Source organism: Entelurus aequoreus, linkage group LG14 (assembly GCF_033978785.1).
Source record: "Entelurus aequoreus isolate RoL-2023_Sb linkage group LG14, RoL_Eaeq_v1.1, whole genome shotgun sequence".
NCBI classification, from domain to species: domain Eukaryota; kingdom Metazoa; phylum Chordata; class Actinopteri; order Syngnathiformes; family Syngnathidae; genus Entelurus; species Entelurus aequoreus.
The window spans coordinates 8,427,596-8,442,300 of NC_084744.1; the positions used below are offsets into that span (position 1 = coordinate 8,427,596).

The 14,705-nt window shown below is 39.8% G+C and overlaps 1 protein-coding gene across 4 annotated transcripts in view; it reads right to left on the minus strand.

Annotated features, from left to right (window-relative positions):
* Positions 1-14,705, minus strand: part of LOC133664342 (dehydrogenase/reductase SDR family member on chromosome X-like) — a 214,172-nt gene that overhangs the window by 36,526 nt on the left and 162,941 nt on the right. For all 4 annotated transcript variants that reach the window (XM_062068863.1, XM_062068864.1, XM_062068865.1 and 1 more), the window contains one exon: positions 1,535-1,636. In XM_062068863.1, the coding sequence (XP_061924847.1) occupies positions 1,535-1,636 (102 nt within the window). The remainder of the gene's footprint in view (positions 1-1,534; positions 1,637-14,705) is intronic.

Here is a 14,705-nt window from a genome sequence, read left to right on the forward strand (position 1 = left end):
GCAGTAATGGCTGCTTTCAGAGGGCCGATTTAAAAAAAAAAAAAAAAATTACATTATGCATGCAGGTAATAACCTGTGAATAATCATGATTAATCAAAATGCATATGCATTTGATTAGCAATTTTTTGTATGTATAACTTGCTTTAAAATCATAAATAAAGATGACAAGCAGATATTTAATTATTTGTTTTTATCTCACAAAAATAGTTTTGCAATACAGTATACAACAATATATTTGACATGATCAGATAATATTAAAGTTTAAAATATGCATTTTTTTTTCTGTCAAAATTGAAAGAACGAATGCATTTAGTAAAAAATAAAATAAAATAAAAAGTATTTTATCGAAACCGTGGCCCCCGGGCCTTCAGTTTGACAACTGTGTTGTAGGTGTTCTCTTTGAACGTTTGAATTTGTAAATATACATTTACAATATACTTTACATGATAATCAATCTCTTCATATCCAAATAAAAGATTTTCAACGCTATTTTATTATCAAATGATTATTTATTAGAATTTCTTAACAAATAACAATAATAATTATTTCCAATACAACAAATAATTTAACTATGAATAATAAAACTGTTTACTATTAATTTATCTAAAAAAATATTAATGAATAATAAAAATAATAATTTGTATTTATTATCTATTATTTATAAATTATAATTTACGAATAAAACCGCAGCGGTTTACATATTATTAAACAAAAATAGTAAAAAAAAAAAGTACGATTTCCTTGTGTGTTGAAAATATTTGGCCAATAAAGCTGATTTTGATTCACAATTGAATAGTTTCATTTTGATATGATAGAGAGCAGCTATTTCATTATTAAATTATTATTAGTTTTTTATAATTATTAAAAAAAAACCCATTAACAAAATAGCAGAGGTTTAAGTAGGTATAGAAAAGAAATTGTGAATTTTTTTTATACCTACTTTAACATCTGCTATTTTATGATTCAACTACTATTTATTATATATTATTTATGAAAAATAATTTCATAATAAAATAGCGGCGGTTCAAGTAGGTATAATAATAATAATGATTAATGATTCATATTATTAATAATAATTATACATTTTTCAGCATCATTAATAATTATATGTTAATATAACTTAATATTATAACTTTTATTATATAATGAAGTGATTTAAATTCAAACCATAAGAGGCATGAGTTATAAAATAGCTGGTGAATAGTTTTGTCAAACAGATTAAAAATAGCACGCAATGGATCAAAGTTATGGAGGAATGTTGTCAAAAAGCTTTTACATATGTGTTCTTTATGGATTATTTTGAATGACACGTCCCTAAATGTAATACCCATGCAATCATTTTGATTCCTTACAAACACAACATTCTATTTGTATTTTGCAATTATTGAAGCTTTTTTTTTTAAAATTGCATTTATTTTCTGTAATTTCAACTCCTTGTTTATGCAGCTGAAAAAAAAAACCTATATTGTATCTTTGGTGCATGTACCTAATGAAGTGTCCAGTGTGTGTTTACGTCAAGGTCACCGACACTCACCATTATTGAGCAGAATATTGAGTGGTAAGTCGCGCTCCTTGAAGCTTTGGACGAACTGACGGACAGACTGCAGAGAGGCCAGGTCCAGTTTCTGGAAGTCCACTAGAACACAATGAAGACTTTTGTTAAAACATCAAATTATTACAATCATTTCTTAAAGGGGAAATGCACTTTTGTGGAATTTTAACTGTCATTCACAAAGACAAATGTTTTTATTTTTTAAATGCATTCTAAGTAGTAAAATATGGCAAGTAAAAGGTGGCTAACAATGCAGATAATGGGAGCACACTATTGCACCCATATAGCCCTCTAAAAAAAGTGCCAACAATACTCCATTTACATGTCGTGACCTGAATATTAACAAGTATTAGTGATATTGTTATTATAAGCACTAACGCAGAGGAACTACTTTTAGAGCGCTAACTCGCTTGTGCTACTATATTGACATATTGAGCTGCTGCATCGCCTCTGAGTTGGAGAGAGTTAATTCTAGATTAAAAACCATGTCTCGCACCTGGATAGTAGAAGTTTGTGGACATAAACCCACAAGTTGGTCAACTTTGACATCCAACTTAGACCCAAAGATGGTGAGAAAGACACGAAAAAAACACCTTAGTGAGGATTATGATGAATTGTTGACGTAAAGGGGAAGTGTTGCGTTTGACCAGATGTTCCTCCAAGTGGGATGTAAAACGCTGGTCAGTCCCAAGTTCCTTAGATGACATATAAACTGAACTCAAAGGTACCACCAAGCACAGAATAGGTATTTTGTAATTTATTGTCAAATATTTGAGAATAGAGACCAGCCTCGAACAACACATCCAAATGCGTAGCCCAAGTTGATCTGGCATTCCAAAGGAAAAAGCAACTCTTTTCACACAAAGAAAGACCCTCCCCCCCCCCCCCCCCCCCCCCCCCCCGTCCTCTCAACACTGATAAGAAGAGAGACTTGGGGGTTGTGTTCACATTCCTGATGGTTTACGACCCTGTCTAAACAGGCAATCTGAAGACAAAGAGAAACTGGTATACAGAGTATACATGGAAAAATATGAGCTGATTCAAACATGATTATGAATAAAGAAATAACTCTTAAACATATGCATTATCCACAGAAGATATAAACATCCCATCAGTCTTTATACCAGTGAGAGCAGAAATCGTACAGTAAGTGATTTTTTTTAATGTTTGCATATCTTGTTAAGCACTTAGCAATACTGCTACATGATGCTTAGTGTTGGACTAAAGCTGCAGCTGTTTAGAACACAGCTTCTAAAACTTGTAAATCATCCTCTTTATATTCAGGCTCAAAAATAGAAGTTTCTGGATCATTATTTGTCCCAAAGTAGTCTTTGTTGTCTCTCATCAAGTCTGCCATGGTTAGTAGTCTTGTTGTTGTTGAAGGGAAAAGTGAACGTTGTGATATTACATGTTATTATGAATGTTACAAGATACTACATATATACTTACAGCATGTATACAAAACCTTGATGGAGGGTTTTTTTAAGAGTGCTTTATAGGCGGAATAGAGCCACTTCCATTGGCTCCATTTTTAGCTGACTCTTGCTAGCGTTTATTTACGAGTTAGAATGCATAAAAAAGAAAAAACATGTGTTCTTGTTTTACATAAGGGCCGTGAATGATAGACACAATTGAAAAAAAAAAGTGCAGTTCCCCTTTAAAGTGACTCTGGGCAGCTTACCGTATTGTTTACATAATGACTTTGTTTTGAGTCACACCAGTGTTATCAGGTAGCACGTACTCGAGCACACACGTTAATAATAATAGATTTTATTTGTAATAAAGCACTTTACATTGAGCAAACAACATCAAAGTGCTACAATGTATTAAAAAAAAGATAATACAAAACAAATAAAAACTAGAACTAGCAATAAAATACTTTTTTTTTTAAAAGAAGGGTTTTTAAGCCTTTTTTTTAAAAGCATTTACAGTCTGCGGTGCCCTCAGGTGTTCAGGGAGAGCGGGAGCGGCAGAGCAGTAAGCCCGGGCTCCCATTGTTAGAGAAGAAAGTGACCAGCAGCAGGTACCATCAGTGTGAAATGATGCCTTCAGCCATACTGTAACTGTCATGGGATCATTTCACCTCATCATTGTTCCCTCGCCAACATGCTTCTGAGAAAATCCATTGAAAGGAGTTTAATAGAGTCTCCCCCTCTGCCATCTTTATACACCTTATCGAGAATCCCCAAGGCTGCCATTGTTGTTCATCCTCACAGCATTCCAAGCATTGCTTCCATCATCCGCTACCGCAAGGCACAAATAAACTGCATGTTTCATCCTTACGTTTGTTTTTATGGCTGATGTTCATGTGCTTGCACAAGAATGTGGGTGCACTTTAAGTTAAATTAAGTCAAGCTTTGATTTTATCTTCTTAAAAAGATACAAGGATGTTAAAGGGCAACTGCACTTGTTTTTAGTTGTGCCTATCATTCACAATTCTTATGTAAGACAAGAACATTTTTTTAAGCATTCTAAATCGTAATTAAGACTAGCAAGAGGCAGCTAACAATGTTTCTTTTTTAAGCCTTCTAAATCGTAATTAAGACTAGCAAGAGGCAGGTAAGAATGTAGGTAATGGGATTTGATCGATTATGTCTATAAAGCGCTCAGAAATATTGTTTTCATGTGGGGTTTTTTTCCCTTTTGGTTGGGGACCCTTTGGGACTGTGGGACTAGGGGTGGCACTTTTGTGACTTCTGCGGTGCTTTTTTGTCAACTTCTGGATCTGCCTCCCAGGAGCCTTTTGGCCATGGAGACCAGCTGCTGGGTCTCTGCCACACCAGAGTCCGTTTGGAGAGACTGGAGGAGATGCGGATGAAGAGACAAGAGCTGCGGAGCTGGCGGACAAGCTTCACAGTGTTTTGGCTGAATGAGCAGGTATCCGACACCTCGGTCTCCTTGGACGCATTCCTCGCTCATCCATCCGGAATGGACACTGGCCGAGAGTTGGTGGGCGGCCGAGGTTGCTTTGTTGGGTCTGCTCCTGTCTCCAGCCATGTTCCCTCCACCCCAGCAGACGATGGCGTGGAACACCACAGAGGCCACCACAGTGTTGTTTTTTGTTGTTGTTGTTTTACTTTTGTGGATAGGAGCACCCCCCGCGACCCCAAAAGGGACAAGTGGTAGAAAATGGATGGATGGATGGATGTGTGTAGAAGTGGCTGGTTGCATCAAACTCTAACCCTAACCCTTTTTCTTTCTCAGCCCCCACCCTCCCCAGCGTTTACCAGTTTCTCACCTTTTTTGTAAGAGGCGCCGGGAGTTGGCAGACCCCTCAGCGATCCTGTTCTGTCTCCCTGTAATGTTTGATCCTGTTCTGTCTCTCTGCAATGTTTGATCCTGTTCTGTCTCCCTGTAATGTTTGATCCTGTTCTGTCTCTCTGTAATGTTTGATCCTGTTCTGTCTCCCTGTAATGTTTGATCCTGTTCTGTCTCCCTATAATGTTTGTCTGATCTTGAATGGGACTGTGCGGAAAATATTAATTTCCCCTCGGGGATTATTAAAGTATTTCTGATTCTGATTCATACACGCTATAAGTATACTGTAATTTCTGGACTATAAGCCGCTACTTTTTTTCCAATGCTTTGAACCCTGCGGCTTGCAAAACGGTGTGGCTAATTTATGGACGATGGCCATAATGATTTGCGTTCAAAGGTCTTCATTAAAGACGAGCAGACTGAAATGTGTGTGTTATAGTTTGAGCAATGACGCCAAATGACATATTTTTTTTACATTTTTTGTCCTGTCAAGCTTCTCAGGCAAATCATATAGTAGATGTAGATGCCCATATCGGCTGTTCAGATTTACTTTACAAAAGAGAAGTGTAGGATACTTCTCTTGTTGCCTTGAGAGAAAGACAAGCATTATTGACCTACAGTTAACGACAAAGTTATTTCACTTGACCTTTTTCTGTGTTGAAGCAGCAAAAAAGGACATTATGTTAAATGAAGAGTTTCTGTCTCTGATAGTTGATATAATAATGTAACTGCATCATAAAGCCTACATGAACTCCATGGTGTTCAGGGATGAATAGTCTCTCCTATTGCTATTGTACCATTTTTTCAGCTATAGTTAAAAGTTAAAGTACCAATTATTGTCACACACACACGAGGTGTGGCAAAATTATTCTCTGCATTTGACCCATCACCCTTGATCACCCCCCTGGGAGGTGAGGGGAGCAGTGAGCAGCAGCCGCGCCCGGGAATCATTGTTGGTGATTTAACCCCCAATTCCAACCCTTGATGCTACATTAATCATTAGTAATGTAGAAGCCTAGTTTTGAATGGCAGGGTCCCTGCTATCACATGTTGATAAAAATATAACATTCACATAATACAAATCAACTACGGGCTTCCCAAATGCTGTAATAAATTAAGCATGATGAGTTGAGCATATGTCAGCATGTGGCCCCACTTTTAACTATTATTTTCAAACGCTTATTGCAAACGCTTATTTACAGAAAGTCATTAATTTGTCTTAGTAAGTCAATATTTACTAAGTCAAAAATAATGACATACTTAGTATCTCAGGTAACTAGGACTGTTTTGTGTTTTGTTTTTACTTTACGGAAAAAATATCTAGATATATATATAGTATATTGCCATTCAGCATACGGAGCGGAAAACACAACCAAAAATTGTAGGCTTCTTCAGGCGAAGAAGCCGGCCTACTTCACCACAGTCTGTAGTCTACTGCGAGAGAGAGAGACACCACCTTAACTAACACATTTTCTGGGGGAAACACTGTAGTGGGTCCATGAGGACGACTTCTGTTTTGTTTGATCGGCCGTTTTACTGCCGCGTTACAGACACAGCTTGGAACCAATTAAGGTATGTAAATAAACATTTACAGAATATTTATGTGTAAATAACTCATTTTCACAACGTATACACTACCGTTCAAAAGTTTGGGGTCACATTGAAATGTCCTTATTTTTGAAGGAAAAGCACTGTACTTTTCAATGAAGATAACTTTAAACTAGTCTTAACTTGAAAGAATTACACTCTATACATTGCTAATGTGGTAAATGACTATTCTAGCTGCAAATGTCTGGTTTTTGGTGCAATATCTACATAGGTGTATAGAGGCCCATTTCCAGCAACTATCACTCCAGTGTTCTAATGGTACAATGTGTTTGCTCATTGGCTCAGAAGGCTAATTGATGATTAGAAAACCCTTGTGCAATCATGTTCACACATCTGAAAACACTTTAGCTCGTTACAGAAGCTACAAAACTGACCTTCCTTTGAGCAGATTGAGTTTCTGGAGCATCACATTTGTGGGGTCAATTAAACGCTCAAAATGGCCAGAAAAAGAGAACTTTCATCTGAAACTCGACAGTCTATTCTTGTTCTTAGAAATGAAGGCTATTCCACTAAATTGTTTGGGTGACCCCAAACTTTTGAACGGTAGTGTATCTGCGGCTTATGTATGGAAAAAATGGCTTTTCTTCAAAAAAAGTAGTGGGTGCGGCTTATACTCTGGAAATAATTGGTAAATGTAATGTAGTAACATTCCTAATAACATGTAATATTTACATATTTTGAACATTTTAACCATATTGATGTGACAGAGGGCAGTATTTCCCGGACTGATATGTAGTAGTGGGGGAATATAATAGACAAGCGCTGCAGACACACTACAAAAGTAGACAAATGAAGAAAAGATATTGACATTCATGAAACGGCAGCAAGGTTGAAAGGGGGTCAAGTATGAAAAGGAGCTGAAAGGAGGAGGGTTGATGGAGCTGATAGAAGGAATGTGGCAGACGGAAGTGTGGCGAAGGCCGATGGCGACCTCAATGACCGGACGTGTCGCTCACCGCTCGCTGACAGGAGCTGATAGGTTGCAAGTCAACTGTATTTTCACTGTATGCATATTTGCCTCTCACATGTGCAGTCCGGCAAAATAAATATAGTATGAATCTCGGGGAAAATGTCATGCCTGCGCTCTTCAGTGTCTTCCAGGCTGAGATCCAGAGGGCCCACTGGGAGCAGGATGTCAGCACTTGGTGTCAAAGCTCCTTTAACGCTTCCACATCTTCTCTAAGCCTCAGCTTCCTCAACACTGATCTGTTTTCAAGAAACTGCTTGTAATGAAGGGCCACATCCCAGTTATGGCTGCCCTCACACGGCCATTAATGACAGCCAATAATACAAACCCCGTTTCCATATGAGTTGGGAAATTGTGTTAGATGTAAATATAAACGGAATACAATGATTTGCAAATCATTTTCAAGCCATATTCAGTTGAATATGCTACAAAGACAACATATTTGATGTTCAAACTGATAAACCTTTTTTTTTTTGTTGCAAATAATCATTAACTTTAGAATTTGATGCCAGCAACACCTGACAAAGAAGTTGGGAAAGGTGGCAATAAATACTGATAAAGTTGAGGAATGCTCATCAAACACTTATTTGGAACATGCCACAGGTGTGCAGGCTAATTGGGAACAGGTGGGTGCCATGATTGGGTATAAAAGTAGATTCCATGAAATGCTCATTCATTCACAAACAAGGATGGGGCGAGGGTCACCACTTTGTCAACAAATGCGTGAGCAAATTGTTGAACAGTTTAAGAAAAACCTTTCCCAACCAGCTATTGCAAGGAATTTAGGGATTTCACCATCTACGCTCCGTAATATCATCTAAGGGTTCAGAGAATCTGGAGAAATCACTGCACGTAAGCAGCTAAGCCCGTGACCTTCCATCCCTCAGGCTGTACTGCATCAACAAGCGACATCAGTGTGTAAAGGATATCACCACATGGGCTCAGGAACACTTCAGAAACCCACTGTCAGTAACTACAGTTGGTCGCTACATCTGTAAGTGCAAGTTAAAACTCTCCTATGCAAGGCGAAAACCGTTTATCAACAACACCCAGAAACGCCGTCGGCTTCGCTGGGCCTGAGCTCATCTAAGATGGACTGATACAAAGTGGAAAAGTGTTCTGTGGTCTGACGAGTCCACATTTCAAATTGTTTTTGGAAACTGTGGACGTCGTGTCCTCCGGACCAAAGAGGAAAATAACCATCCGGATTGTTCTAGGGTCAAAGTGTAAAAGCCAGCATGTGTGATGGTATGGGGGTGTATTAGTGCTCAAGACATGGGTAACTTACACATCTGTGAAGGCGGCATTAATGCTGAAAGGTACATACAGGTTTTGGAGCAACATATGTTGCCATCCAAGCAACGTTACCATGGACGCCCCTGCTTATTTCAGCAAGACAATGCCAAGCCACGTGTTACATCAACGTGGCTTCATAGTAAAAGGGTGCGGGTACTAGACTGGCCTGCCTGTAGTCCAGACCTGTCTCCCATTGAAAATGTGTGGCGCATTATGAAGCCTAAAATAGCACAAGGGAGACCCCCGGACTGTTGAACAACTTAAGCTGTACATCAAGCAAGAATGGGAAAGAATTCCACCTGAGAAGCTTCAAAAATGTGTCTCCTCAGTTCCCAAACCTTTACTGAGTGTTGTTAAAAGGAAAGGCCATGTAACACAGTGGTGAACATGCCTTTTCCCAACTACTTTGGCACGTGTTGCAGCCATGAAATTCTAAGTTAATTATTATTTGCAAAAAAAAAATAAAGTTTATGAGTTTGAACATCAAATATGTTGTCTTTGTAGTGCATTCAACTGAATATGGCTTGAAAATGATTTGCAAATCATTGTATTCCGTTTATATTTACATCTAACACAATTTCCCAACTCATATGGAAACGGGGTTTGTACATGAGTATGAAGGTGTGGAAGTCGCTTCCTATTCGTTCTACTATTACACGTCGCAGGAGCCAGGCGTGCCGTTTTAACCAAGTTTTTAATGCTCTTTCAACAATACAACAATCTTTTCAGATGTTCGTCTCCAAGTCTCTCCAAGTTTCTCCTCCCCCTCCTGCACCCGGCCGCTCACTGTTAAAGACAACAGTTGATTAGATTAACACGTACCACCTGTGAAATCTAATCACCTGCCAGCTGTGTCTCGCCGTCAGCACATGCCCCTCCCATGCCCGATGGTGCTCGTCCTCAGCACCATGGACAGCGGCGGTGACTTTTGCTCCTGCACGCAGCGCTGGCTACACCTCCCTCCACAGAAGGATTGAAGGACAGAGTTGCCAATGCATTCGATTATTAGCGCCAGGGCTGGGCGATATATGGAATATACTCGATATATCGCGGATTTGTCTCTGTGCGATATAGAAAATGACTATATCGTGATATTGGAGTATACGTTCTCACGCAGTTGCTTTTAGCTGCTGGCATTACACTACAGGCTTTTATCACTCTTTCTTGTCTCTCCTTCTCACACAGACATAAAACAAGCGCATCTTCTTACATACGTCACACGTGCAAAGTCACACGCCCTTGCGGAGCAGAGAGGTAGCGGCATGGTAACGTTAGCTGTGGTGCTAGCGGAGTGGTAATACGAGAGAAAGGAGGTGCGAATCTGTAACAAATGAAGGAAGAATTAATTCCAAGAAAAACACCATCGTCTGGCGGTGGTTTGGCTTCAAGCGGGAAGATGTTGAACAGACAACCGTAATATGTCAAGTATGTGGCAAAAGCATTGCTAAAAAAAGTAGCACCGCTGCTAATGTAGCATCATTTGAAAAGTCACCCGCTAGAGAATGACGAGTGCTTGAAACCCCGCATGTCAACATCTCCGTTCGGTGCCACACCAACAAAATGCCCAAGCAACCATTTCCACATCAACACCGTATGGAAAAAATAGTCAACAACAGAAGGAGATAACGTCCGCAGGAACCTACCACATAGCGAAGGACATACACTATTTGATTTCCTATTATGCAGCTCATTTTTATTTGACACTTATTGAAATAACTTGTGTGACATCATGCACAAAAGTGCACTTTATTTGTTATAAACTATTGTAGTGGCGTTCCGTACAAAAAGTGCACTTTAATTTAGTGTTGTTTTGATATGTCATCTTAGTGACATCATGCACAAAAGTGCACTAATAGCTTGTTTTAAAATGTCTCTGACAATCTTGCACATTTCACAACTTAAATGCCTACTGAAAGCCACTACTAGCGACCACGCAGTGTGATAGTTTATATATCAATGATGAAATCTTAACATTGCAACACATGCCAATACGGCCGGGTTAACTTATAAAGTGACATTTTAAATTTACCGGGAAACTTCCGGTTGAAAACGTCTATGTATGATGACGTATGCGCGTGACGTCAATGGTTGAAGCGGCAGTATTGGGACACATTGAATCCAATACAAAAAGCTCTGTTTTCATCGCAAAATTCCACAGTATTCTGGACATCTGTGTTGGTGAATCTTTTGCAATTTGTTTAATGAACAATGGAGACTGCAAAGAAGAAAGCTGTAGGTGGGATCGGTGTATTAGCGGCCGGCTGCAGCAACACAACCAGGAGGACTTTGAGTTGGATAGCAGACCCGCTATCCGACGCTAGCCGCCGACCGCATCGATGATCGGGTGAAGTCCTTCGTCGCGCCGTCGATCGCTGGAACGCAGGTGAGCACGGGTGTTGATGAGCAGATGAGGGCTGGCGTAGGTGGATAGCTAATGTTTTTAGCATAGCTCTGTGAGGTCCCGTTGCTAAGTTAGCTTCAATGGCGTCGTTAGCAACAGCATTGTTAAGCTTCGCCAGGCTGGAAAGCATTAACCGTGTATTTACATGTCCATGGTTTAATAGTATTGTTGATCTTCTGTCTATCCTTCCAGTCAGGGGTTTATTTCTTTTGTTTCTATCTGCATTTAAGCACGATGCTATCACGTTAGCTCCGTAGATAAAGTGCTTCACCGATGTATTGTCGTGGAGATAAAAGTCACTGTGAATGTCCATTTCGTGTTCTCGACTCTCATTTTCAAGAGGATATAGTATCCGAGGTGGTTTAAAATACAAATCCGTGATCCACAATAGAAAAAGGAGAACGTGTGGAATCCAATGAGCCCTTGTACCTAAGTTACGGTCAGAGCGAAAAAAGATACGTCCTGCACTGCACTCTAGTCCTTCACTCTCACGTTCCTCATCCACGAATCTTTCATCCTCGCTCAAATTAATGGGGTAATCGTCGCTTTCTCGGTCCGAATCGCTCTCGCTGCTGGTGTAAACAATGGGGAAATGTGAGGAGCCCTTCAACCTGTGACGTCACGCTACTTCCGGTACAGGCAAGGCTTTTTTTTATCAGCGACCAAAAGTTGCGAACTTTATCGTCGATGTTCTCTACTACTCTACTTGTCCTTTCAGCAAAAAATATGGCAATATCGCGAAATGATCAAGTATGACACATAGAATGGATCTGCTATCCCCGTTTAAATTTTTAAAAAATCATTTCAGTAGGCCTTTAATATCCGCGGCTTATAGTCCGGTGCGGCTAATGTATGGAAAAAATATTTTTAACCTAAAATTTTGTGGGTGCGGCTTATATGCCAGTGCACTCTATGGTCTGAAAAATACAGTATTTACTTTTTATTTGGACAAAAAACATATTAGATAATATACATGTTTTAAAGATATGCAACTGCATGACATACATGTATTTTTTCCATCAAAATGGAGATAGATAGAAGGATAAAGTATTTTATTAATACATATTATTTCAAGACTTTGGTTCCGGGACTTGAGTTTGACACCTGTGCTGTAAACAATTAACTATTTTTGTTTTAAAACAAAAATTAAAACCGGTAAGGTCTATTCAGGTGTACTGGAGAGGAGGCTATGCCGGATAGTCGAACCTCGGATTCAGGAGGAACAGTGTGGTTTTCGTCCTGGTCGTGGAACTGTGGACCAGCTCTATACTCTCGGCAGGGTCCTTGAGGGTGCATTGGGAGTTTGCCCAACCAGTCTACATGTGCTTTGTGGACTTTGACCGTGTCCCTCGGGAAGTCCTGTGGGGAGTGCTCAGAGAGTATGGGGTATCGGACTGTCTGATTGTGGCGGTCCTCTCCCTGTATGATCAGTGCCAGAGCTTGGTCCGCATTGCCGGCAGTAAGTCGGACACGTTTCCAGTGAGGGTTGGACTCCGCCAAGGCTGCCCTTTGTCACCCATTCTGTTCATAACTTTTATGGACAGAATTTCTAGGCGCAGTCAAGGAGTTGAGGGGATCTGGTTTGGTGGCTGCAGGATTAGGTCTCTGCTTTTTGCAGATGATGTGGTCCTGATGGCTTCATCTGGCCAGGATCTTCAGCTCTCACTGGATCGGTTCGCAGCCGAGTGTGAAGCGACTGGGATGAGAATCAGCACCTCCAAGTCCGAGTCCATGGTTCTCACCCGGAAAAGGGTGGAGTGCCATCTCCGGGTTGGGGAGGAGATCTTGCCCCAAGTGGAGGAGTTCAAGTACCCCAGAGTCTTGTTCACGAGTGAGGGAAGAGTGGATCGTGAGATCGACAGGCGGATCGGTGCGGCGTCTTCAGTAATGCGGACGCTGTATGGATCCGTTGTGGTGAAGAAGGAGCTGAGCTGGAAGGCAAAGCTCTCAATTTACCGGTCGATCTACGTTCCCATCCTCACCTATGGTCATGAGCTTTGGGTTATGACTGAAGGGTACAAAATGAGTTTCCTCAGTCGGGTGCTGCTCTCCCTTAGAGATAGTGTGAGAAGCTCTGCCATCCGGGAGGAACTCCAAGTAAAAGCTGCTGCTCCTCCACATGGAGAGGAGCCAGATGAGGTGGTTCGGGCATCTGGTCAGGATGCCACCCGAACGCCTCCCTAGAGAGGTGTTTAGGGCACGTCCGACCGGTAGGAGGCCACGGGGAAGACCCAGGACACGTTGGGAAGACTATGTCTCCCGGCTGGCCTGGGAACGCCTCGGGATCCCCCGGGAGGAGCTGGACGAATTGGCTGGGGAGAGGGAAGTCTGGGCTTCCCTGCTTAGGCTGCTGCCCCCGCGACCTGACCTTGGATAAGCAGAAGAAGATGGATGGATGGATGGATGGATGTTTTAAAACAGGTGCTGTTTTTAGGACCTGAAAATAATATTTTTTTAATCGGACCTAATCTGTAAAAAAACAAAAACAGTTTTTGTACTCATGATAAACGTCAAACGACTACAACTCCAAATCCTCTTGTTGAAAAAACCCCAAACAAGGTCATCTTATTGTGTGAATGCTGTGAATAATACCGTATAACTATTTCATTATAATGAATATAATAATTGAAAAGCAGCTGGTAAAACAGCACATGATGCGAGATCCAATTCAACGAGGACGAGGAGCATCAAGGACATGCTTTGCTCAACATGCTGGAGCTCATTTCCGGTCAGTTGATGTTCCATTTTTTAATGTCCAGAATGTAATTATTCATGCTGCATGTAATATCAGCCTGCTGACTGATTCAGTGCAATGATATCATATTCTCAATATCTTTACTCACGTCTTTCATTCTTGTCTCCTGCTTCTTTTTTATGTTTATTATTAACCAATCATTTCAACTAAACTACTCCAACTATTATTATTATCCTTATTTGTATTCCTTTTTTTACTATCCTTATTTTTCATTCCTTCTTTTGCTTAATACTGCAGCATATATGTATTACAATTGTCCCTTACCACATTGTACTTCAACTATTTTAACATTTTAAAACATAGTCAACATCATTTGGCCTACATTAAGTGTTAAATTAAGACTTATTGATATCATATATGTACTATTACAGTGCAGATATTATCGGCCGATACATGCTTTAAAATGTAATATCGTAAATTATCGGTATCGTTTTTTTTATTATCGGTATCGTTTTTTTTGTTTGTTTGTTTTTTTCTATTAAATCAACATAAAAAACACAAGATACACTTACAATTAGTGCACCAACCCAAAAAAACTCTCTCACTCATTCAAACAAAAGGGTTGTTTCTTTCTGTTATTAATATTCTGGTTCCTACATTATATATCAATATACATCAATACAGTCTGCAAGGGATACAGTCCGTAAGCACACATGATTGTGCGTGTTAATTTGACTCATTTTCATTAATTACTAGTTTCTATGTAACTCTTTTTACATTGTTTTACTTTCTTTTTTATTCAAGAAAATGTTTTTAATTTATCTATCTTATTTTATTTAATTAATTTTTTAAAAAAGGACCTTCTCTTCACCATACCTGGTTGTCCAAATTAGGCATAATAATGTGTTAATTCTGCGACTGCATATAT